This window comes from Carettochelys insculpta, chromosome 2 (genome assembly GCF_033958435.1).
Source record: "Carettochelys insculpta isolate YL-2023 chromosome 2, ASM3395843v1, whole genome shotgun sequence".
NCBI lineage: Eukaryota > Metazoa > Chordata > Testudines > Carettochelyidae > Carettochelys > Carettochelys insculpta.
The window spans coordinates 71,363,369-71,389,870 of record NC_134138.1 but is presented as its reverse complement, the minus strand read 5'-3'; the positions used below and the strand labels follow the sequence as shown (position 1 = coordinate 71,389,870).

General features: G+C 40.0%; 1 protein-coding gene across 1 annotated transcript in view; it reads left to right on the top strand.

Annotated features, from left to right (window-relative positions):
- Positions 1-26,141, top strand: part of RAB2A (RAB2A, member RAS oncogene family) — an 87,051-nt gene extending 60,910 nt beyond the window's left edge. Inside the window, exons 5-8 of the mRNA XM_074987156.1 lie at positions 3,999-4,091; positions 8,726-8,837; positions 19,160-19,228; positions 25,851-26,141. Of these exons, the coding sequence (XP_074843257.1) occupies positions 3,999-4,091; positions 8,726-8,837; positions 19,160-19,228; positions 25,851-25,946 (370 nt within the window). The 3' untranslated portion in view covers positions 25,947-26,141. The remainder of the gene's footprint in view (positions 1-3,998; positions 4,092-8,725; positions 8,838-19,159; positions 19,229-25,850) is intronic.
- The last annotated feature ends 361 nt before the right edge of the window (positions 26,142-26,502 follow it).

Genomic DNA, 26,502 nt, shown 5'->3' with positions numbered 1-26,502 from the left:
TGGGTGTAATAATATCGACCTTGGCACTCCCTAAAATTGACCTAATGGCATTCACAGTGAAGACAGCGATATTGTAAAATCGAGCTAACTGCCTTAAAATCGACTTTATGATGTAGTATAGACATAGCCTATAAGGATAAGGTGCACTTACCTCTTCATCCTGCATTTTTACTTAAAGATGTAATGCTCTTTCATGTTAACCAAGATATCTGTCTACCAGTTTTTTGCCCTAAACCTTATGTCTCGCACTAGAACAGTGCAGCGCTCCCAGAATGTGTGAAGGACCCTGGTCTTCTATATTGACAGGACTAAGCCATTCCCCAAGCCCTCTCCCTTCCCACAACTTTTTGTGGTCTTTGTGGACTGCATGAAAGGTCCCCCTGTTACTTCCCAGCGCCTGTTCTCCTGGATCACATCATGCCTCAAGATCTGGTATGATCTGGCCAAGGTCCTGCCCCACACAGTGCACTTGGCCTGGACCCAGGCCACCTTGATGGCATTGCTGGTACATGTGCCCATCATGGGCATCTGCAGGGCAGCAGCATGGTCATTGGTACATACCTTCACTTCACACTATGCTCTCATGCACAAGCCCAGGCGGATGCTGGTTTTGGTGGGGTGGTTCTCCCATCAACTACCAGGAAGAGGTAAGATCAGGTCCCATCTCTGGGGCATATTGTCAGTAAGTCACATATCGGAATGCACAGAAGCAATTACTCAAAGTAAAAATGGTTACTTATCTTGTAACTGTTGTTCTTGGAGACGTTGCTCCTGTCCATTCCAGAACCCCGCACCCACGCCACCTGTTTGCTGGCAAGAAGGAACTGAGTGGGAGATGGGTCAGCAGGAGTATTTATAGGCGGTGTCGACAATGTCGCCACAGGGGTGCTACAGCCAACCCAACAGAATGCTGGGGAAAAATCTTCTCAGAGCTGTGCACATGGCACAGGCACACACATTGGAATGACAAAAGCAACACGTCTCGAAGAGCAACAGTTACAAGGTGAGTAATCATTTTTTGTACTTTGTATATGCTCTCATTATATTTTTTCACTACTTTTCTAACTTATTTTTACAAGCTAACAAAGGTGAAAAGTACAGCGTGTAATTTTTTTCAAGAGTCATGATGATTGAGTTAATACCTACGTCATCAAAGTAGGTCACACCATTTTCAGTTAGGTCTACAGTAGAAACTCTTACTCAGCCAGTTGGAGATATGAAGATTTCTGGTTAATCAAATATGCTGGTTAACTCAGAGTTATATTTTACCATTGAAATATATATTTTTTCAAAGAATTAAAATACAGCAAAATGAACAAAGTATAAAATAGTAGATATATACTCACCAGTCCAGAGTGGTTGGTTTCTTGAAGCACATAGGTGTATAAAGGTAATCTTATGACATTACATATTATTATGGGCAGTGCATGGTGTACACCCAGACCACTAAAAATACACTTACGACAGAAGCTATGCTGAACATAAGTTAATCTTTCTTTGATTCAAAGGCACTGCACTGTAGATGCAGAAGGTGTAGGAGGTTGGGCTGAATCTGTAATGATCCTATGATACACTCTAAAAGCTGCTTTTTTGAGTAAATCCCTGGTTTCAGCTTGCTTACTTGTCTCTTTCCTGGAAAGTAGAGTGCAGAATATGCAGCTGCTTAAGGTGCTGGGCAGTATAATAGTCCAGTGTCTAGACTGAATATTTGCAAAGGTGAAAGTAAGCCAGTGAGCCACTATGCAGCACATTGGTAAGAGACTGGCAAGCTGGGGGCACAGCTGTGGATGCTGCGGGGACTCTGGGGTCCACAGCCACAGCATACCCTGGCTCCAGCCCCAGTGTTCAGGCAGGATGCATTGCAGTCCCCACCACCCCTCTCTGCCCCGGAGATTTGGCAGCCAGACAGCACAGTGGCTGCACCCCAGCCTCAAGCTCCCGCCCACAACCCCCCAGTTCCCTACCCTAAGCTACTCCACAACTTCCTGCCCTGACTCCCATACCCCCTCACAAACCTCCAGCCCCCTGATCTGAGCTCCTTCACACACACCCCAGACTCCTTGGTCTGAGCACCCTGCATGCCAGACACATAAGTTCCTTACATGTATTCTCCTATCATAATCCCCTGCCCTGATGCTACTCTCCCCCAAGCGTGTGTGCAATTTGACAGTGACGTGACTTTAAACCCTGGTACTCTGGGTGGAACATACTTTTAAAAAAATTACTTTCAACCCTGAATATTTATATTGGGACATATGAGAACTGGTAACAGTTTTTACTGTATATCCATTCAAATTTTCATCTTTTGCAACCCCAGTTGTACATCCATGGACAAAAAGTTATAAGGCTTTGATTTAATTTTGTATTGTTTTTATAATGGAATATGTATCTTTGTGCAAAAATTGCTTTAGTGAGCTTTTTTAGCACAAGCATGAAGACTCTAGTAAAATTTTCACTTTTCTTAAAGAAACCCTTTTTTACTTATCGGAGGGGTAGCCATGTTAGTCTGGATCTGTAACAGCAACGAAGGGTCCTGTGGCACCTTATAGACTAACAGGAAAGTTCTGAGCATGAGCTTTTGTGAGCACAGACTCACTCACCTTTTTTACTTAAGCTTCCTAAAATATATTTTCTCTTAGGTACAGCCTGAACCTGGAAAATTGAACACCTGAAAGTGTGGGGGGAAGGGGGAAGGGGCAGAATGGACATTTTTCTATCTTGACTGTATTGCTATAGTACCTGCTGCATTAATGTTTTGTTTCGTTTGAGTTTTTAAACTTGAAATTTCATTCATTTTGAAGACTTCTTTACAACGTGTGACATCTCTTATTGATTACTCCTAAAGAAAGTTACAGCCATGGAATCTACAGTTATATTTCCGAAAGAATCCTGTTTGAACTTACTTAGTAGCAAACTTCATGATTTTTAGGTGAAGACAACCACCATTTTGTCTGTCTAGCTTCGCTGTTTACTACTATTGTTCCTTTCCCCTAGGAGGAATTCTAGCTGTTGCAAGCAGACAAGTTCCAGAGCCAAATGAATTCACTGCTTGAGGTGGAGCTTCTCAGAGTGCTGGTTTTGTAACTACTCTTGTAACTGGCACTATGAACACTGAACTTGGTGTGCTGATGCTCTCTGCCAATAAAAACAATGAAAATTCTTGAATGCTGAATTTTTGAGGCATCTTTGAACTTGATGAGCTTTCTTTCCTGTTACCTACCTCCTTCAGCCATCCCTTTACCCTTTTCTCCCTAAGCTGATAACATCCTAGCTAGCAGTCAGACAGGAAGATGTGGTTAAAACCTTCCAAACTGCTAGTGGCCAAGAAAAGGAAGAGGGAAGCCTGGCAAATAGCAGATCTTGCACCAAAGGGAGCAGCAGCCTATGTCATAATTCACATTGGAAATCTTCTTTAAAAATACATAAATAACAAAATCTATACATTTACATTAGTTCAACGAACCTTCATAATCTGCATCCTTTTCAATGCATTTCATGCTGTTACAAAATTTTTATTTTCTGAATGCAGGGGTACTTCCCGCAGAGTATGGGTGAAATCCTGGTTGCTTTGAAGTTAGTGGAAGTCTTGCTATTGACTTCATTGGGGCTAGGATTTCACTCTTTACATCTTGTGTGTCAGAGTATATTGAGCTTTTATTATACTTACCGTATGAACAACAAGAAGTCTTGTGATACCTTTATAGACCAACATTTTGGAGCATAAGCTTTCATGGGCAAAGACCCTTTGCCCACAAAAGCTTATGCTCCAAAATATCTGTTAGTCTATAAGGTGCCACAAGACTACTTGTTGTTCTCAAAGCTACAGACTAACACGGCTACCTCTCTGGTACTTACTGTATGTTGGCTTATGTTTGAACTAAAATGTAAGAAATCTTATCACTGAAATAAATAACTAAAGAAAAATGTGTGGGTATTAGTATATGGGCAAAGACTTTTCTTGAAGCACTGCTCTTAATTTCATTCTTGTTCAAACTCAGGAGAGACACTTTCAATCACTTGACAACCTGGTTAGAAGATGCTCGCCAGCATTCCAATTCCAACATGGTCATTATGCTTATTGGAAATAAAAGGTAAAAATAAACCTTTATGAATTAGAAGCTAATGAGTTTGCAGGTAGTAAAGCTTTGACCTGCTTTTTTAGGTAGTAGTTCTCCTTTGGGATTTTTGATATTTTTGTAATAAATATGCTAATTTTAAATTATTTTTAATCTTTAACATATTTTTTAGTGCACCAGAAAAAATACCCTTTTCTAAATAGCCTGGGTGTAATAAACCTCATACATAGATGAGCTGTGTACACTCCTGCTTTGGCTTGATCATTCAAAAGTTATTTTAATGCCTTTTTTCTGAAAATTTGGGTGGGAGAAAAACATTCTTTGTATAAAACTCAAAACTCAGACAATGATGCACTTCATAACAATAGTTATTCTGTAAAAATCAAAAAGGCATGCCCGAAAAGAATGTGTTCAGTAAGTGAAACTTGAAATGAGATCTCCTTTAAAAACTTTCATGTCAATAAGCTAGTTAGAAAAATGTTTGCAACAAACTGATTATCTAGACCTATGTCTTTTTTTTGTGTCAGCCTTAGATACCAATGTACTTTTTGCCTGCTTACTTGCATTTTCAACACCTAGCCTGTTGTTGTTCAGCCAAAGCAAGCCAAATATGTAAAAATGCTCTCTTGATTTTAAAATGGTTGACCAGGAGTGTGTCTCAAAATGGCAGTTTATTAAATCAACTCATCTTGCGTTTTCTACCATTTTGGTTCAGCGAACTGTGGCAAGATATTAGGAAACCAGATTTTTTTTTCAATTCCAGATATTAAAGGAGAAGGAAGTAGTGCAGGATTTAAATGATCTGTCATGTGTGTTTCAGGTGCCTTTTCCTGGTCTGAGCTCAATCTATTTCTATACCTGAGCAATTTGACAAACGAGTCACTTGTAATAGTGGATTTTTTAATGTGGTTACTTGTCCACTCTCAAAATGACTACTAGCTGTTTTCACGATCTGGCTCACATCCATGTAATATTTTTCCATAAAATCTTATTTCTTTGTGAAGTTAACTTTTAACATGCTCTGAAGTTAAGTAGTTGTGAAATCTGCCTAAAAGTTTCATACTGTATATCACCTGGGAAAAGGCCTATATGGCTAATGACAATTTTCCATTAGCCAGTGAAATGGAATTAGTAGTCAGACTGGTAGGCATTAACAATTCTGAATGAAAAGTACAAACTATACCTGTTCTGCTTAAATGAGTGATGTCACATTCTTCTAGTCATACGAGGTAAAGTGTGGTATTGAGGGAAACGCTTTATCTTGTAACAAATTAGATATGAATTGTGTGTACTTGAGATGTAAATGCCACACCAGTTTGCATAATATCACTTCTTTTTGTCCAGTATGTTTGATGAAAGACAACTGAATGAAGCTGCAGCCTACCACATTCATCATAAGTATCTGGCAGTAAATTGTGCCAGATCAACATCATTTTCTTAAAAATTTCCACGTAATCCCCAAACTTGTTCCAGCCCTCCCGTTGCTGGGACCCTACTTCTGTCACATCATATAAGATGAAATGGAGGCTATAAAAGATCAGCTCCCTGTCATTCCAATCATAGGAGCTCCAAAATCCCTTCTTAAGTCTCTTAAGGAATGGATTCCTTCAACTCCTTTTCCAGTCCATTTTATCCAATTAATCATATCCCTTCCATACCAAGGACCTGCACTAGATACCGGCCATGAGTTTTCTATACTGTTGCAATATTATAACACAAACCCCCTTCTATACCTCACTGGGTCCCAGACCTCCTGGTGAGGAAGGCAAAGAAAACCATCCTATCCCAGCCATTTTGGCAGTGAGGAAAAAATTCCTTCTGAGTCCCTGAAGAAAAGGGTGGTTGTCAAAATCCTCACAGCAGGTCATGAGGAAAACACCTGGTATTTTTGCATAGTTGGGGTATCTCAGGAGCTGCCTGGGGTATAAATAACCCTGATATACGTTCTTCTTGTCAGCAGGAAAAACAGTGATGCTTCTCTGGCCCAGTCCCAGTTGCTTCCTGTCCCTTCATGTAAACGTTCTGCCTCCTTCCCACCCATTATAGGGGGAACCCTCAGAGGGGCAGCATCCCATTTCTGTTGATTAGTAAAATAAATACCTCCTGTGTGAGGGCTACTGTGACTGTGTTTTCCCAAGCTGCTGGGGACTCATCATTTCTGTTTTTCTCCTGTTAAGGCATACTAAATTTTGAATGAATGTTTGTTACGCTGATCTGTTCACTATGACGCATTACTGGGTGTGTAATGATCCATTAGTTTGCATGCCACAGTCGTTAATATCCTATTTAGAACTCCTATTTCATAAACATAATGTTAATGTACAGAAATCTCATAACTTTGTTGGTTTACAATGTGATGAGATTTTTTAAATGCGTTTATGAAGCTGCCATCCTAAAATAACAAAGTACTGTGATCTTCAAGAGACAGTCTTTCTAATTTTTCTTTAGATTTCACTATGCTTTAGAGGGAAAAAATACACCCAGTTGTAACATATGTACTACAGCTGTGGCTTTCTCTCTTGTATTCTGGTAATGGGGAAGATTACTTAAGATATGCTTAAATATTACTTAAGAGATTGCTTAAATTGATATTTCATTGTAAGTATTTGACAAAGTATATGCAAAGAATATAGCCAGAATAAGATGGTACAGTACACACTGCATTGTTACAACTACACAGGATTAAAGTTACATAACAAGATAGGTCCCATCACTTAGCGCTGTCAGAAGAAGAAATAACAAACCATTTTAGCTGTATTATTCTGATGATACCAAATACTTTAAATCACTTGAGTAGGTTGGTATGAAGAGAAGTGCAAGCATGGGTATGAGATGATACAGAAAACTTAGAAAAAACGAAGTTGAGAAATAGTGGGTTTGGGCTGGATTCAGCCCTTGGTTTACCTCATTTTAAACTGGTACAACTGCATTGAAATCAGTGGTGTTTTACTAGTTAAAAACTGACATGACACTCTCCTGGGTCTCTCTTTTTTAAGAAGGCTAACACGTAATATCCAGCATTTCTTCTCTGTACACCTTTCTCCTCCCCAGTCTTTGGTTTTAGGAAGTGTTCCTTTACTGTAGTTTTCAATAAAGGGAATACTGTAAGAAGAATGTTTGAGAGTAACCTTGATATCGCCTTAGAAGGATTAAGCTGAAAACAAAGAAATCAACTTATTAAAAGGGAGAACATAGAGTTTCAGTTTTTATGATTTTTAAGATATATACACACACAGATACACACATACTCTGATACATGGTGAGGGGTATATAATATCAAGGGAACAACCTGTTCTGTAAGATATTTGCATGAATATTTGAAATGGTTACTTTAAATTTAGAACTCTGTTCCTTATTTGTGGTTTAGCACATTAGTTGTAAGGACATTTTAAAATGTTCTGCACTTTCTAAACTGATAGGTTTCAGACACTGCATGTACAAAGTAGCCTAAACCTCAAAGTCGTTAGCAGAGCAGGTACTCCAGGTCTTCCAGAATAAACACCCAGCTGACTTCCCCCAAACCTCGAGAGTTAAAAGGTTTTTATGATGAAATTAACTTTATTTTCTTAGGTCATATTCATTATACAATATCTCTAGTATTTTATACATGCAGCTATAGTTAGTAAATGTACTTAGCCAAATTACATAATCAAAATTGTTATATTCACACAAGGGCCGCATTTACACTTACAAAAAAATTGGAAATGTCCATGCTAATGGCCAAATCAAAGAATACTAATGAGGTGCTAAAATGAATATTCATTAGCATGCCGCTGGCCGCAGTTCGCTCACCCATGGCTCATGTACACGGGGTCCTTTTTGAAAGGATCCCGCCAACATCGAAATTCCTTTATATCTATCCTGGGTAACCTCATGTAACTCAAACTTCACGGAAGTTGTGGGAAGCTGGGAACCAGGCAGCAGCCTGTTTCCCAGCTCCCCTGGTCTTGCGGGAGCTGGGAAACTGACTGGTGTACTAGTGCTGCTCAGTTTCCTGGCTCCCAGAGTGGCAGGGAGCTGGGGAGAAGCCATGGAGGTGCAGCTGTCTGCCTACCTGGCTTCCCCCAGCTGGGGGAGCCAGAGGCTAGAGCAGGGAGCTGGAAGAAGAGCTGCGCTCCTGTCAGCCCTCTGCCCCCGGGAATCCCACAATTTTAACTTGAATTAACACAAGTTAAGTGCAAGTTGAAATTGCATATGTTGAGGGTTTACTGTATTTTACTTGGAACACTTTGCAAATACGTATTTTGCATGCACAGCTTTTTAAAAATGTAACCATCCTGTCCAAAATGAAAGAGAGGAGAATGGGCTGGAAATAAATCACTATGCACACATAACAAAATGAGTTCTTTAAGTTAGTTTCTATGCGTGCATGTTAACCCATATTTTCCTTCTGGAAGCTGATTCATTAAGGTTTGTAGTATGCTGTGGTTAATGTCTGGGTCAGAATCCGCTTATTACTGCAAACAGGTGTGGTAGGACTATTCTTTATGGTACCTGTACTACATATGAGTTGAGGCAAAGATAAAAATAGTTCCTTTGATGAGAAGCACAAGAAAGTCACGTGAGGTATGTCACTAAAGAAAACTGCTTTTAGACTTTTATTTACTTGTCCAGCTAAGAAACTCTTCTCTCTTATTTGGTCACCTTAGTGACTTAGAATCTAGAAGAGAAGTGAAAAAAGAAGAAGGTGAAGCATTTGCACGAGAACATGGACTTATTTTTATGGAGACGTCTGCCAAAACTGCTTCTAATGTTGAGGAGGTAATTGTACTTGTAGTTCTTGATTAAACCTTTTAATTAAATGGTTGGTTTTAAACTTTTATTCCTGTAATATACTTTCCAACTCCTTTACAGAGAGAATTTTTATTCACCCTTTTAGAAATGACTTGAACCCTACTCCTTCATTTTTCTTTTTTTTCTAATTCTGAAAGGATGTACAGTAAAATGTAGCAAACGCATCAGACTGGATAAATTGGTAAGATTGCAATGATTAACTTCCTGCCATACTAGCTTTCTAGAAGAATTTGCAGCTATTTGTGAGTTTCAAAAAGCTAAGCTAAAACATTTCAAATATAGTGTCAAAATACTGAGTCTGGGAGTAGAAGATAGGGAGGGATTACTCTTTGTCTTCTGATCAGTATTTCTCCCTCTGAAACTCTGGTACACGCCACTTTTGGAGACAGGATACTTGGCAAAATGAAACAAGCTCAGACTCTAATAGGTATTTCTGACTGTTTAGTCTTATTTCGGCATTTTTAATGTAGTGTTCGCTTTCGTTGGTGGATTTGTTGCCTGATTAATATCGAAAGTAAAAACAGGGTAAAACTATATCTCTTAGATTGAAGCTGGAAATAGAACCCACAGCTGAGTTACTCCCAGTTGAGGCATGAAGCTTTCATGTGCTGTAATCAGAAGTAGTACAATCCTCTCTGTGGAAATTGCATATGAGCTTCTTGGCCTGCATAGGATCCGAATTCTCTCTGCCTCCAAGAGGTATCCATACCATTTATGAGTCGAGCTCACATCTAGAGTCACTGAACAGAGTCCTAATTATATTTTCGCAGACTGCTTAATGTTTCCTGTGCACACGTATTCAGCAAGATAAACTTTAAATTAACTGAAACTTTGATTGGAGCAAATTTGATGTGTTTTGGAAATTTCACATGAATTTAGTTTCATAGTGACAAAGTTTGGGGTAGAAGTAGGAAGATGGGTGTTAAATTAGATTCATAACTAAAGACTTGTGTCAGTCTTAACTGTTGTTAGCCATAATCATAGTATAGAGGACATGCATGCAAAGATAAGGAAATGTTGTAGTCTCTATAGAGAAGTGATTGTCTCTCTCTAAGGGTGCATCTACACTAGGAACTAACTTTGAAGTTAGGCACTACATCTCACTAGCCAGTGGAGATTTTCCCTTACTTTTCCATTACTACACACATTTTCCCTTACTTCGAAGTTAACTTCAAAGTAGGAAGCCCAACTTTGAAGTCCTTACTCCATTCCCGGGAATGGAGTAGTGCCCTACTTCGAAGTTTAACTTCAAAGTAGGGTGTGTGTAGATGCTCTACTTCAAAGTTGCTTGCTTTGAAGTTATTTTTTTATTATAGACACAGCCTTAATGTTTTGCACTGTTGCAACTCACTGTAGAACTTTGTCTTCTACATAAAATAGATTGGCAACAGCCAAATCTGTAGAGGATTTTGTTGCCTTTCTTGCATTTGTCCTAAATTCTGAAATTTCTGTGCAGGGCCAGGATGACTCCCTTTGGGGTCAGGAGGATGAACAAGGGTAAGATGGGGAGAACTTTATGAAATAGGAAAGGTTTGCAGCATTTCCTAAAAGAGGTGAAGATTACCCTTTAAATTACTTTTTCAAACTGTACTACTTCAAGGTGTTATGAACAGGAAATAATCAAAAGATCTAGAGAAGGTAAAACTATAAGCACGAAATAACAATGAGCTTTGGCTTATTAAACACAAGTTGATGGATATGGGGAAAAAAGAGAAATTCTTAAAGCATGATGTTAAAATAAAGCTAAGTGAATGTGGGCACAAGCAAAATTTGATTTTTATATTGAAGGATGAGCAGCATGAGCTGAATAGGCAAAAGTGTTCACATTGTGAAGAAATGAGGTGAATAATGGCTTTCTGTAAAACATTGTCGAGATTCCGCTTATCTGCATTCAATTCTGGGTATCCAGGTAGTAACAAAAAGATGTCAAGAAATTGGAGCTTGTCCAAAAAAAGGCTATTTCTAGACTAGAGGGATTAATTTATGAGGAAGGCATTATAAAGAACTAGAGGGATAAGCCCTCTTTACTCAAATCTCCCATTGATTTCAGTTAACGTCACAACTAATTGTGATCATCTACAATTATTTGAAGATGATCCAATTAGAATGAGATTAAACAATGCAAACATAATGTGGGCTAGATCTCAGGAATGCTTATTTTAATAACTTCTAGATTAATTTTCCAAAGGCAGCAGTGGAAACATCATTGCTTGAACAACAACAAAAATTTTGGACTACAAAATGCCTTAGGATACATCAGGAGTCCACAACCCCCGGCATGCGTGCCAAGAGTGGCATGCAAACGGATTTTCATTGGCACATGAGGCAGCAGCTCAGCCCTATCCCTCCAACCCCATGCGGCAGGGAGCTTGCTCAAAGCCATGCCACCTGTGGCTTAACAAAAGACTAGCTAGTGCTACCAACCACAACCTACCTGGTAAAGCTCTGCATCTTTATTTATTAATGAAGCTGTTGTAAGCAGGACTGTTAGTGACTTTAAAAACTCACTGGTTCTTGGACCATACATAGAGGTCAAAAGGTCAAATTTCTGCACACCCCAGTGGAAAGATTGCAGACCCCTGGGTATACATGTTGTTTATAACAATTCTTCATTGACCGAGAGAGTGACATGATGACCTAACAGATTTACCATATTTAACTTGTTTGAGTGTCTGGATTGTTACAGTAACTTTTAGTATTTCCAAATGGCCATGTCTACACTATCCCCAAACTTCGAAATGGCCACGCAAATGGCCATTTCGAAGTTTACTAATGAAGCGCTGAAATGCGTATTCAGCGCTTCATTGGCATGCGGGCGGCCGCGGCACTTCGAAATTGGCGCGGCTCGTCCCGACGGGGCTCCTTTTCGAAAGGACCCCGCCTACTTTGAAGTCCCCTTATTCAGCTGATGGGAATAAGGGGACTTCAAAGTAGGTGGGGTCCTTTCGAAAAGGAGCCCCGTCGGGACGAGCCGCGCGGCGGCGAGGCGCGTCAATTTCGAAGTGCCGCGGCCGCCCGCATGCCAATGAAGCGCTGAATACGCATTTCAGCGCTTCATTAGTAAACTTCGAAATGGCCATTTGCGTGGCCATTTGGAAGTTTGGGGCTAGTGTAGACGTAGCCAATAAGTGTCAAAACAGATTTACACTATCCTTTCTACTTTTTTGTCTACCAGAAATATTGTCCAATTGAGTATTGAACCAAGATACGTTTTTACCTAATTAACCATAACTATGCCAAGAGCTATTATAGACTCTGCAGAACTGGTTCTCATTGTTTGCCACATAGGTGGTCTCCTGCCTTTTATCCCATCCCATTTAGCAATATGAAAAGAAAAAGGTGACTGAAACCTGCATGTTCCTCAGTCTTAGTGCTGTGAGCATTCAAAATAAAACCCGCAAGACCTACATTTATGTAGATTATATTGAGTGAATTATGTATTTGAGAAATATTTAAAGCAGTATGAGCACCTGCCAACCCACTTGGCCCTTTTTGTATCCCGGTTTGTGGAAGCTTTTTGCATTTTATACTTGTTATATTTTTTACAGATCTTAGCTCAATATAAAATGCAAAGTAAAAATTGAGGGTGGAAGGCACAAAAAATATCCTAGGAAATCAGCAAGAGGGACTGGGGGATGCCTGGCTCTTCTGTAACAACAGGCCCTTACATAAGTATGGGAACATATACTTTATCTACTGAATACAGTTTGTCCGCTGTACTAATCAACTAGTTGGTGTTTGTCTAGTTATAAAGCCAGGGAGCTTTTTTGTTTTCCCCCCTTTTTTTAGGGGGGGAGGGGAAAAAAAGAGAGAAATTTACACTAATGCTACAACTATAAGAACATGCAGCTGGGTGTTAAAAAGGGGTAAACTTTATAATTTCAACCTGTATTTTTGGAGTGTGCACTATATAGCCGTTATCTTGAATTAGCATGGCATTCTAAATTTAAATAATAGGTGACAAAATAATAGTTTGTATAAATGGATCACCCAGGTGAGTGGTCAGTGTTGGTTGTAGGTGGAAGCAGCATGGTCTATTGGACTGAGAATAAGGGGAATCGCGTTATGTTTTCTGGTCTGCCATTGACCTGCTCCATGATCTTGGGCAAATTGCTTCATTGCTCTGTGCTTCATTTTACCCACGTGTAAAAAGGAGATAATGCTTTACCTTGCTTTGAGACTCGTTTGAGAATTATAGCTGAAAAGTGTTCTATAAGGCAAAATATCCTCTCTCTTTTTAAAAGATAAAGAAACATATTCCTCCTAGCATCTCTAATTATGGAGGTATCATGTTCTATTTTCTATTATTCTATGGGATAATGAAGGTACTAGTCATACTAGTTCAGATTGGACCACCCTGGTCTAGCACCTTTGGGACCTGACTGGTCCCAAACAAGGGAATTTGCTGGATAGAGGGAGGTCTCCTGTGTTTGGTGCCCCATCTAGCCACCCTTCCCTGTCACTGGCTCTGCTTCTGCCCCAGTCACTCCCTTGCCTCTAGTCTCCTTACCTCCAGCCCCAGCCATGGTCCCTGCCTCAACTGTGGCCATGCTACTGAACACCAGTGCTGGCCCTGGGTTGCCAGGCCCACTGGACTCCTGGAACAGTAGGGCAACCAGCTCCCCTTCCACTAGGCCCTTGGCCCTGGGGCTCCCTGATCCAGGAACATCCAGAGTTTTGCTGGACCAGAGAGTCCCAGTTTTGGGATGTGCACCATGTTTCCGTCCTTCGTTTGTGGAATAGTTGTCTAGGATCGAGTCTTACAATCTGTCTACACTGTAGTCTTAACCTGTGCTCCCCTATGTATTTGACCAAACCTTCCATCTACACACACAACTTTCAGGTATGTGCTCATTTTATGCTTTCATGAGTTAAAGCTTAAGCTGCTCTTTAGCTATGGCTAGAACATGCCCACTTTGCAATGAGAGTGCAGGCGAATTACAGTCCTGAAGTGCCCTTCACACAGTTTCCTGTCCCCGCACAAGGGCTCAGGCAAGTTCTGTAACTGACAGTTACTGGAAAGAATCCTGAACTATTTCAAAACAGAATGATTGCATATGCCTCCCAGGAACACACAACAAACAGTAAAGACAGAGAAATAATGGAGAGGGGTTTGCTGTGGGAATGTTCATACTCAAGTTAGACTAACCCAGGTACTCAGACCTTGGCACCAGTCTCCTGGGTAGTTATCATATTGGTTGTGGAGAACTAACTGGTCACGTGATGCTGGTTCTCTTTGGTTCCAGTTCTTAAATTGAACTGAAAGAATCTTTGCTTTTTAAAAAAATATTTTTTCTAGCATTAATTACCATGTAAGTAATTAGCTTCCACTGGGATAATATCTAATAACAGATGGGATGGAAGGTGGCCCTAGAAACTCTCCACTAAGAAGTGATGCATATTATTTAAAAAGGGGGGAAATAACAACCCCTGAAAAAGTTTTCTCACAGTTGAGCCTTTTTCTAAAAGAAGTTTTAGTTTTCAAAAACACTGTATTTCATGTCTGACAGTTTAGCTTTCTTGGTTGGTGATAGTTTTTAAATCTTTAATGAAAGTAGTAAAAAGCTATTACATATCTGGATTTGGCTAGCAGAGCCAATTAATAAAACTTGTAGAATCCCCCTGCTAACATTGGGGATCTTAAATCTCATAGTTGGACGTATTAAAGTCACTTTTTAACGACTCGGGGACGCTTCAGGTTTGCTGTGGCAATGCGTAGGCATATTCACAGATAGATAACTCTGTTTCTAATATGAAGATATGTTTACTTTCACTTCTGCTTCCAAGCACACTTTTGGTTTGTCATACATTAATTCAAGAAACGTGTGCTCTATGGTATTTTTACTTAATGTTGGAAGATAACAGTGAAAATTAATTCCAAGATTTGGTTGAACAGGGATGAAAACCATATCTGACATTTATTTCTTATGTCTGACTAAAATTCTAACTTACTTTTAAATTTTCTTGATTTTCAAATTATTATGGTGCATTACGTGTAAATTTTGATGGTAGTTGAGATTGTTGACACAGTTTAAGATAGCAATTAATTGATAGCTTCACTGTGGCCACCAGATGGCAGCATGTTACATGACAGAAAACAGGTTGAGGTATTTCAGTTTTAAGCAGAGGAAGAATTAGGTTCCCTTTATTGTTGTATTTCTATATAATCTTTCCACTGTGTGTGTGTTCATGAAGCTTCAAAAATCATCAGATCCATTTATTTATGAGCTTTTCTGTAGCTCTCATCTTAGCATCTGAGATCCTCATAAACCCTAAGCAAGATTTATTCTTGCCACCAACTTCTAGATTAGAGAGGTGATATTTCTCCACTTTACAAATTAAAAAATCAAGCCAGTGTTTTAAATGACTTGTTCAATGTCCCTGTCAGCCTACAGCAAAGTCTGGAATAGACTCTAAATATCCTGAGTCCCAATCCAGTGCTGTAATCTCAAGATCTCTCACTGAATGTATCCTTTATATGTGGGCTGGTGAAGTATTAAGACAGCTGTAGGCAAGCTATTCACTTGCTCCTGATCTGGACTCCCAGTAATAATCGGGAGAGTGAGTTCATTCTTTGTCCTTGTTTGTGGTGGGGTCCAGTGAGGAAAGACTACCTGTCTTGCTTATGTGGTAAACATAGTGGAGATACTTACTACACTTGATATCCTAGATGATTGTTAAAGTGGGTTGGGCTGTTGGGAATATTGATCTCGCATTGCTTATCCAGTAAACATTTGTGTGTTTGCTTTAAGGGAATCAGAAGGTCAGTGTGCTCCATAAATTTCTAAAATATCAAGTTTGAGTTTTTTTGTCTTCCCTCTGAGCTAGTTTTCCGATATAGACCAATCTAATGTCTTTCAAATAGTTTCACTGATGACTTTATGCTTAATTTATGAAAATAAAAACCTGAGGCTTAAACTTGCACACGGGGAGTCCCTGTTATTAATGACTGTGGGACCTAATAATCAAATGGAGCTCACATAAATACATGAACTTTCAAAATATACATCGAATGTTCTACATAGTATAATCAGCATATGAATGACTTTGGGTAGAAAGTCAGTTAAGCAAAGTTCATTCACTTTCCCTTGCTAATTGGGACACTATGGAATACTGGTACAGAGCTTGTAATATGAGGCAACTGTAAGTTTTAACTAATTTTCTTAAGATTCATACTTTGTCTACCTATGGGTAGAACCATTGGTTCACTTAATTTCCAGGACATTCATACATTAACTGAAAATTGAAGATTTCTTTTATTTACATTGTAGTGATAGATGCGAAGAGTTTCACTAGTCCTTTGAGTCAGAACAAATGAACATTTTTAAAAAGTAAATTTACTGAATATTGTTATAGTACATGGGAGACCCTTAACTTTTTAAAAATTCAGTTTAAAGTTCCATATTAACTTCATAGAAGAGCATATTTCCCTGTGCAGCACAGTGATGCACAATGCATTATAACAGTTGGTGCTACAGAGCCACCAGTGCCAAGAGATTAAACTATTACTTAAGTTTGTCCTAAGATAACCAGCTAATGAGATGTGTGGTTTTACTTTTTCTGCCATTGTTAATTATAGACTGTTGTTCAGCAAAGTGATTGTGTGTACCTAATGTCAAGCACATGAGTAGTCCTACTGAAGTCAAAAGAGCTACTCGTACTCTTAGGCTACGTCTACACTAGCACACTACGTCGAAGTAGCCTATTTTGACATAAGAACATCAAAGTAGGCTACTTTGGTGTGTATCATCTACGCATCTTCCAGGGCTGGTGCCATCGACGTTCAATGTCGAAGTAGCGACGGAGAACATCGACAGGAGTCGCCCTGGGAGGAAATGCGGAGCATCCACACACACAAGCGTTCCCCGTTGAAATAAGGGGCCAGAAAAGCCCCAAGCCGCTCCCTTAAAGGGCCCCTCCCAGACACACTTGCCCAGCACAGCACGAGATCCACAGAGCCGACAACCAGTTGCAGACCCCTTGCACGCAGCATGGACCCCCAGCCGCAGCAGCGGCAACCAGAAGCCCTGGGCTAAGGGCTGCTGCACATGGCGATCATAGAGCTCCGCAGGGGCTGGACGGAGCGTCTCTCAACCCCTCAGCTGATGGCTGCCATGGAGGACCCCGCTATTTCGACATAGCAGGACGCAGATCGTCTACACACACCCATTTCGACATTGAATGTTGAAGTAGGGTGCTATTCCCATCTTAGGATAGGAATAGCGATATCGACGTCTTGCCACCTAATGTCGATTTCAACATTGAAATAGCTCATGGCACATGTAGACGTGACGTGTACTATTTCGATGTTGTGCCAGCTACGTTGAAGTAGCTGACTAGTGTAGACGCACCCATAATGTTAGGCACATAATGTGTAAGTACTTTGTGGAATATGGGTTCCATTTGCAATCAGAGTTGTAGGGTCACTGAATAACCATTATTGACATTTGATTGTTTTATATGAATGACAGAAATACTCCTGAAACAGCTATCTGCTGAATGTTAAGTCTGAGATACCTATATTTTCTTTGGAGAGACATACCATTGTAACTTTTGTGCTCATAAAGTGCAGTTTAGTTTTTTGTCTAAAATAAACAAAACCCTTGAAACTTAACTTTGATAGATGATCTTTTATTTTAATAAAATTAACTGTAAGAGGTAGGAATGCTTAGATAATGACTTTTAGAACTAGTCTTGTATGTGCCAGTTGTTAAGTGCTTGTTTACGTGAAGCTGTAACACATTTTCAGGACTTCATGGTTCTGTTTAATGTTCTAGTTTAAGGGGAGCGAGTGAATATCCACATAAGAGCATCCAGCTGTGTGAATTTCTCAAGCTTTGGCCATAGTTTTCAATTAGTCCAGTGTATAAGGCCATTGCAATAATTGGTCTGTTATCAGAAATAAAGATAAGTTTCTTCTTTATATTGAAAACTTCAATTTGTGAGGAATGTGAATCAATTCATATTTGGCTAAAAGCCCGTTTCTTCTCCTCCTCAATTCTAACACACGTTTGAAAAACGTACTTGCTTCCTAAGAGCCTTGTGAATCTGCAGTGATTAATTCTCCTCATTATTTTGCTGCAAATTCTCATGACCCTCTGTGATGATTCGATCACCCACTTAGAGTTTATGCATATTCATATCTTTCTGCTCCTGCTGCAGTTGTTCAGGTCTCCTTCACTGGCTGTGGTGTGTGCTTGGTGCAGTAATTGAGCTGCAGTAGATTGATTACTCTGGGGAGCTGTAAGGCCTTTAAAGGTGAAAACATATCAGTCCTGTTAATTAGGAAACAAAGCTCTGGTGGCAAGTTCAGCAGTCAAATGCTTCCAGTGTAGAAATGAGGAAAGGTATGATTTGTTCCTCTCCATGAACCATGTTTACTTTTCTATATTTGAATTAGATCCACATCCACTATGGCAGTAGAATCCCTTTGTATGATTGTAGAGATGGTGTTTCAATCTGAAGAGAATTTGATTTGCAGTATTGATTGTTGATATTATCTATTGTCAATCAAACCTTAAATTATACATAGTCTTTCAGGAGTTACTTGCCCTATAAAGCTAAATAGGGCAAGATTACAATTTGGTATTTCAATATTGATGTTAATCTTCCTCCAGTGACTTCCTCTACATTTGACTAATATGTTATTTCTGACTTTAACTGTAGTAGAAGAAAGTCATTACTTTTAATTCAAAGCTATGTTTTCTGAAGACCATTATAAAAAAGCCCAGACCTTTGGCATTTTATTATTCAGATGACTGTCTCTAGCCTCCCAAGTACAAGATGAATTTAAGAGAAAAAATTAAAGTTAGGTAAATGTTAAATGGTAGTATGAGGTTTTGTGCAACCAACAGAGCATCCCTGTGTCATAATCATAAGCACCGTGTAGTTTTGCAGAGCTAAGCATTCCCATCTAGAGTGGAGTATTACAAAGATATTAAGGGTGGGAGAACTGTCTGCGACATTCTCTGTACATAAAGGTCAGAAAAAAATTATTTAGGAGTAATCTGTATACATTTTAAAAACCACTTTTCTCAGTTTTTGGACAACAGATTTTGGACTACATATGTTACTGTAAAAACACTGTTCTTGTAGGCTATGTGTGACATGCTGCATCAGGTGGGTTCATGGACATGATCTTCATAGCTGTTCTTTTTGAGGTCTCTGGTGAAGCTATTGCTGACTTTAATGGGAGCAGAATTTGAGCTTTCATGTGTATATGACTTTGTCATAGTCTCATTTGATTTGTCTCATTAATTTAATCTAATTTTATATTGTTTCTGTTTCAGGCATTTATTAATACAGCAAAAGAAATCTATGAGAAAATCCAAGAAGGAGTCTTTGATATTAATAATGAGGTAACACTGGTATTCTGATTTTATGGTCTAGTGAATTACTTTATTTAAAAAAAAATCCACAACATTGTAAGACCATGGATCACTCTTTTTGTAACAGGTATATTACAATAATCTGTAGTGAAGCATTTGTACATCCTATTTTTACATAGCTTCACTTACAGTAAACCTCCAATTTTCCAGACCCTGGTTTAGCAGACTTTGGGAACAACGGATGCGCCCCTCCACACACACACGCTCTCTGGTTGTTCCCGAAGTCCACTGGGGTCTGTAAAAATCATTCTCTCCCCCCCCGCCCCCCCGAAAAAAACCACCATTGCTGTGGCCTGGAGGAGCCACCACCTCCTCCAGCAGATCTGTCACATGCTCCTCGTACCAGGGTTGGGGCACGTACACAGGCAGACTGGCACTCGTGAACATGCCCCACCCTGGTAGGAGGAGCGCACGGTGGCTCTGGCAGTGGTTTCTCCAGCCACGTGGAGCAAGGCAGCTCCAGCACCATGCTGAGGTCCAGCGACTCCTCCAGTGGTGGCAGCTCTGGTAAGTGACGGCATTTTGGGGGGGGCGGGCAGCAGTGACATGGGGATGTCTGGGGCTGGAGGGGGTGGGTAGGCAGTAAACCCTCACATTTAGCACACTTTCAGGAATAGCGCACACCCCTCCCTCGCAGTAGCCCATTAAATTGAAGGTATACGGTACTATTGTGATGAATGCAGATTAGAATTAAGTGAACCTACCCATTCATGGAGCATCACAAAATCATAAATCCCTAAAAGTGAGAAGAAAATCTACTTTCCCATATGATGTCATCTTTCAAATATACTTTTCCACTGTGTAAATGGGAAGACCACATTAGTGTGTCAGATGTACTATGTAATCTGGATAGTGTGGAGAAAGTGGTAAGAAAGCATACTGTAGTAAAAGCTCATTGTGTGGGCAGGTTAATGATTTGAAAATAAGGGTGAGGTGTCATTTGATTTGTAAAACTCTTACAGAATCATAATGTCAGCGATTTGCTCTCTGTAGCATGTCATGGATGAGTCATTGGTCACCCACCTCCAGGTTCTCCAGTTGGCATAAGTATTAGATATTGTCCACTGTCGGAAGACAGGATACTAAGCTAGACAGAGCTTTGTTCTGATGCACTATGGTCATTCTTAAGGCTACTGACAATATTTTAACAACCCAATTTCCTTTTTAAAATTCCTCCCATCTGTCAGAATCTTTTTTTTCCCTGCACCTCTTATTTCATCAAGGTACCAAAGATAACATCATAGAATAGTTTGTTAAATCCAAAGCGAAAAAGTATTACACAATGTCCTGAAGTACTTCAAGGTTCAAATTCTAATGATCAGTCTTGAGATATTGAATAGAGCAGCAAAGAGTCAATCATCTTCATGTATTGCTGCACCATCCTGAAAGTTGGCTTTGTCATCTATTCAACGTCATCGAATTGCTTCATCTGTTCTGTGATGATATTGCAGCTCTCGGTCATGCTCAACAGATAATTGAGCAGAATGTACATTTAATGTGTAGAACTGGTCTTTCAAGTCTTGTACCCTTTGGGATGTGACTTCAGAGATACTAACATGCTTTTCAAAGCAGACCTGTATGTATCCTTTTTGAAGTGCAACAAGCATTCAGGTATGTGCTTCTGTAGTCCATCACATCTTTTTCCCTGCCAGAATTTGGTTTATGATATTATAATGTGTTCAGAATCCCCCTGAGAGCTCAGGAATACCAGTTCTGTCAACAAAGAATCCAACTGTATGTATCTCCCTGAAGAATAAGTAGAATCTTCCAGGACATAGATTTTTTTTTTACCAGCCACGAAGATCACCAGTGTCAGGGAGCTGAGGACAGTCCACCTCACCTATATGGCCTTTCTTCCTCAGCTCCTGGGCAGATCAGTCTTCATCCTGTCCAACAACACATCTGCAGTCTCCTATATCAATGGGCAAGGCGGGGCCTGCTCGCATTACCTATGTCGAGAAGCTATTCACCTGTGGGATCTGTGCGTTGGGGTGGGGAACCATCTGATTGCCTCCTATCTCCTGGGTGCTCAGAACATTTTGGCTGACCATTTAAGCAGGTCTTCTTGGGGCATGAGTGGACTCTCAGGGAGGATGTGGCCCTGCAGGTCTTCCACAGGTGGGGGTTTCCCCTTCTGCACCTGTTTGCCATGCACCAGAACAGGAAATGCATGAGGTGGTTCTCCCTCATGGACCTTCGTGGGGATGTGTTGCTAACCCCTGGGCTGGAGAGCCTGTTCCACCATCTGGACCTGCAGTCCCTGTACCTAACGACATGGAAACTCCAATGTTCAGCTGGGTCAGGAGGTACAATAGGGAAGCAGGAAGCCTTCTGCGAGGGTTACCTGTCTGACCAAATGGATGCAGTTTTACAGCTGGTCTAGCCAGAAGGGGGTGTCCTGCAAGGTTGCTTTGGACCCCCTGGTTCTGGATTACCTTCTTAACCTTAGAATTCAGGGGTTATCCTCTTCCTCAGTCAAGGTCTACCTGGCAGCTATCTCCACTTTCCACCCATGGAGTAATATCTTTGCGGATCCAGTGGTAAACAGGTTCCTGAGTGGCTTGGATGGGATTTACCCACATGTGCCACAGCCCATTCCATGGTAGAATCTTATTTTGGTCCTGTCTAAACTCATGGGACCTCCATTTGAAGCCATGGCAACATGTTCATTGCTACACCTGTCTGATAAGGTATCCCTATTGATGGCTGTTATATCGGTCAGGCAGGTGTCTATGGGCTCTCACTATAGATCCTCCTTGCACAGTTTTCTTTAAGGGCAAGGTCAGGTTACACCCTCACCCTGCCTTTTTGACCAAGGTGTTGTCAAACTTTCATATGTCTCAGGACATTGTCCTGCTGGTTTCTTACCCAAAAGCCCATGAGTCAGGCAAGGAACAGTTTCTACACACTTTGGATGTTAGAAAGGCCTTATCCTTTTTTTAGAAAGAGGGTAACCCTTCCATAAGTCATCACAGCTCTTTGTAGCTACTGCAGAGTGGTTGAATGCACATCTGGTTTCTGCCCAAAGACTCTCTTCCTGCGTCATGGCTTGCATTAAAGAGTGTTATGGGCTGGCAGGAGTTCCAGCCCCTTCCCTCACAGCCCACTCTACAAGAGTGCAGGTCTCCTCTGTGGCTTTTGTGGCTCAGGTCCCAATTCTGAACATTTTTACCGCTGCCCCTTGGTCCTCTGTCCACATTTTTGCTAACCACTATGCATTGACACATCAGGCCAGGGAGGACACTGCTCTGGGTAAGGCTATTACCCACTCAGTTGAAGGTTAGAACTCCGATGTCTGTCTGCTTTGGAGTCACCTACGTGGAATGGACATGAGCAAGCACTCAAAGAAGAAAGAACGGTCACCATTGCAAGTTATTACTTACCATCATAGCTGTTCTTCCAGCTATGTTGCTCGTGTCCATTTCAAATCCCACCCACCTTCCCTTCATCAGAGTGTTTCGGTAAGAAGAAACTGAGAGGGTGAGGAGCCAGCAGGAGTATATTTGGTTTGATATGCTGGTGCCACTCCAAGAGGCACCCCTGCAGGCTTGATGGTTACTGCAAAGGGAAAAATATTTGGTAATGCATGCATGCTGCGTGCACACTCCTACACAGAATGGACATGAGCAACACATCTCAAAGAGCAACAGTTACATTGGTAAGTAACCATGCTATGTGAACCACACAAAATAAAAAACTATCCCTTGACATGGTCTGGAGGAGGACACAGCTCTTCATTTAGTTATTTTTGAGGTAAAATACTTCGTTTTGGAATGAATTAATAAACCCATGGCTATTTACAATGGTCAATTAAACTTATGTCTCACAGTTGTCATGCATTTATTGGAGACCAGCCTTTCACTCAAACACATGCACATGAAGCTTTGTATTAAAATGGCATGCTTTGTGTCATGCTTTCTTGTTGTCATACTTACTGGTTCCAAAATTGTTGCAGCTTCTGAAGCACCTCTTAAAAGAAGTAAAACAGGTCACACAGGTGTTTGGGTTTTTTTTGTTAAAAAAAAGAAGTCATCTGCTGTGGATCCCTGAAACTCCCATATCTTCCAGGACAGCATACTTTTCCATATAAATGTACCAGATGCAAACGGTTTTCATATTGCTATTGACATCAATGCTTACTTCAGTTTTTTGATGTCCTTAAAAGCTGCAAAAGTGATGCTGTGTGCTATGAGTCATTTTTGTGATAAGTTTAGAAGAGCTATGTCCATGTCCCACAGTTCATCTTCAGTAAGTTTAAGAACCTTTCTCCTAAGCGCTTTTTCCTCTTCAGTGCCATTCAAAGTATACTCTGTATTTAACTCTGTTTTGTGACCATTAATCAGGAGAGCAGCAGGTACACTGTATTGCTCCACTAAGGTGATAGCATTGAAACTGGTTCTGTAGATTTTTTTCAAAGCAAATAATACCTTGTAAGTTGTTCAGTAATTACTTGTATTCCCAGACTGACAGGGCAAAAGAATTAACTTTGAGAATTACAAGAAATATGATTAAATAATCTGGATTTCGGTAGCTGGATACTAGGAACAAACTACCTACTCACTGTTAATCTTTATTTTGCCTACACAAACACTTATCTTGGCTTGTTCCATAACGAAGAATTCAGTCACGTAAAAGAAAACAAAAAAAAAAAGAAACTTGTGTTTTGGAACACTTGATAATTTCTGCTCTGGATCAATGTGTACAGTTTTAGAGTAGATCTCTGTGATGCATGTCCGTAATTTCTCAAGTATGTCATATGCCTTTACGTTGAAAATGGCTGAGAGGGCTTAGGTTGGTCAAGGTCTTTCACATCTAATCACTAGTTCAAATTCATTACAAGTCACTACTCAGTTATCTCATACTGTTCTTCATTGTCCTTTTGAACTAAGTTGGTGGGATCAGACGCATTCTCAGTGGAATGATATCCACCTCAAAAAGCAACAGCTCAATCAGCATTAATTGGCACACTTGTTTGTGGTCTGAGCTGTCCTTTTAGTCCTTGGCCCCATAGCCTTTTCTTTCACCCATAGAAGTGTCCCTCAATATTAGCAGTAAGGCTCGTTGTTTGGAACCACAGGGGGAATCATGCACTGCCACCAATCAGTCTGTACCTTTTCTGTGGATAGGGCACTTGTTTTCTAGTAATGTCAATCTGGCTGCTTTAATAAGCATGAAAGTCATTAGGTTCTTGGGGAAGATGGGGCAAAGGAGTTAACATAACTGCATTAAGGTGTCTTATCTCCTCTTTCTTGAAAGCTTGGGTAATAGGCATTACTAGTAAAGCTGTAGAGAGATGTTTCACTACCGCTCCAGCTGCTTGAACTATGTGACCTATGGCTAAATAGGACTTCATTTAAGCATAGGTTCTTTAAACAAAGAATCCACCTTCTCAAAAAAAATTGTGAACTTTCATTAATATTTCATGAGGTTGATATACTTTTTTCCCATCCAGCTTATTCAAAATTTCTTCAGGATTAATGTAACAGAGAATATTGACTTGGTTTAAAAGAGGTGCCATTGTTAGAGACTGATGCTTTATAAATTGGACAGTAATCAGGGCCTCAGAAGAGGCATGTTCATTGTATCTGTCGAGTTTCATATAGTAGCTGACTGCTTTACTGTGCCTTATGGAGCTTTGATTGCAATATGCTGTCAAGAGCCAACAGTCCGTGCTATTTATTTGGGTTAGTGCCAAGTCTGGCTCCTTGATTCTTCAAGAAGTTGCTACCAGCCCAGAGGGGGCAAAACCAATGAGCCATAGGGCATGCTTTTTATTAAAGAGGAGTCAAAGAGTGAAAAGAAACCACATCAGCTGCTGTCAATACTGAGCTAGTGCCAGAAACCCCAAGGCTACTACTGTTGCAGAACAACTGCCAAGCACTATAAATCTGAGATTTACTGTGACGCAAAGTTTCCTTAAGAGCTTAATTTCTGAAGCTACTGTATTACTTTTCTCAAAGTGCTGTATTTTTAGGTAAAATCCACTTGAGGGAGTGAGGGTTAAGATATAAGTGTGAGTTTGATGAATGAAAGAGCTACGCTGTGTGTGGGTTCTTGGCAAGTTGCCATGTCTTTGGGGATCATAGAAATTATTGATGACACAGAACACTCGTATCCCCTTAGCCTGTACAGCTGATTCAACATGGAAATAAATGCTGTCTAGAGAGGAAAAGTTTTACATTATATTAAATCAGTGGAGGTTTTGAATCTCTTGTTATGTATTTAAAATGAATCTATAGAGTTTTAAAAGTTTGCTTCTTTATGTGGAATGGCATTTAAATACTATTCTTCCTATGGTTTATGTTAACAGTTTGATAACAGACAGGGTTCTGTTTTATAGCAATGAAATGGAGGAAAAACTGAAACAAGAAGGAAGACATCTTTCACTTAATTTTACTTCCTTATTTGCAACCAGGCACAGTTTTTTAAATATGCTCCCCCCTCCCTCCCCCTGTGGCTTGTTGCATACGAAGTGTAAAAAGAACTTCTTTCAGATGTTCATAAAACAAAAATTGGTGGACTAATTTTAGTCTTTCCCAACATATTAAAATGTTGTAAAATAATTGTTGCATATTCAACTTTTTTATTTCAGGCAAATGGTATTAAAATTGGCCCTCAACATGCCGCTACTAATGCAACACTTGCAGGCAATCAGGGAGGACAACAAGCTGGTGGAGGCTGCTGTTGAACCTATTTTTACTTTCTAGCTGCCCGAATGGGGCCCACTCACTTGTCCTTTCACCCTTCTTCCCCCCTCCCTCCCCCGCCCCACTGCAGCTCAACTGAGACATGAAACTATTGTAAGTTGGTTTCATGTGGCAGAAGACAACTTTATCCTTCAGATTCTTGTATAACTTTGAATAAATGGTTAATGTTCACTAAAGACAGATTTTGGAGATTGTATTCATATCTATTTACATTTGATTTCTAGTTCAATTGGTGTGATTATTTTTGTTTAAATGTTGTCTTGTGCCCTTGACTACAAACTGAATTGTATTAAACACTACAAAGTCATCTTGAGTATTTTAATCAGTTTGTGTAGTTAGGTTTCCCAGCTACTGTGGTTGCCTAATGTTTAATATTGTAGAGCTGTCCAAGTTTGTCAATTTTCAAGGCTATAAAGAAAAACAGAACGACTCTTTTAATTCTGTATTTATCATTTACTTTCTGTATATATAGTTTAATAACCTGCTTGGGTGTATTTGCCAAGCTAGAATTCTTTAATGCATTTGCATAAATTCTAT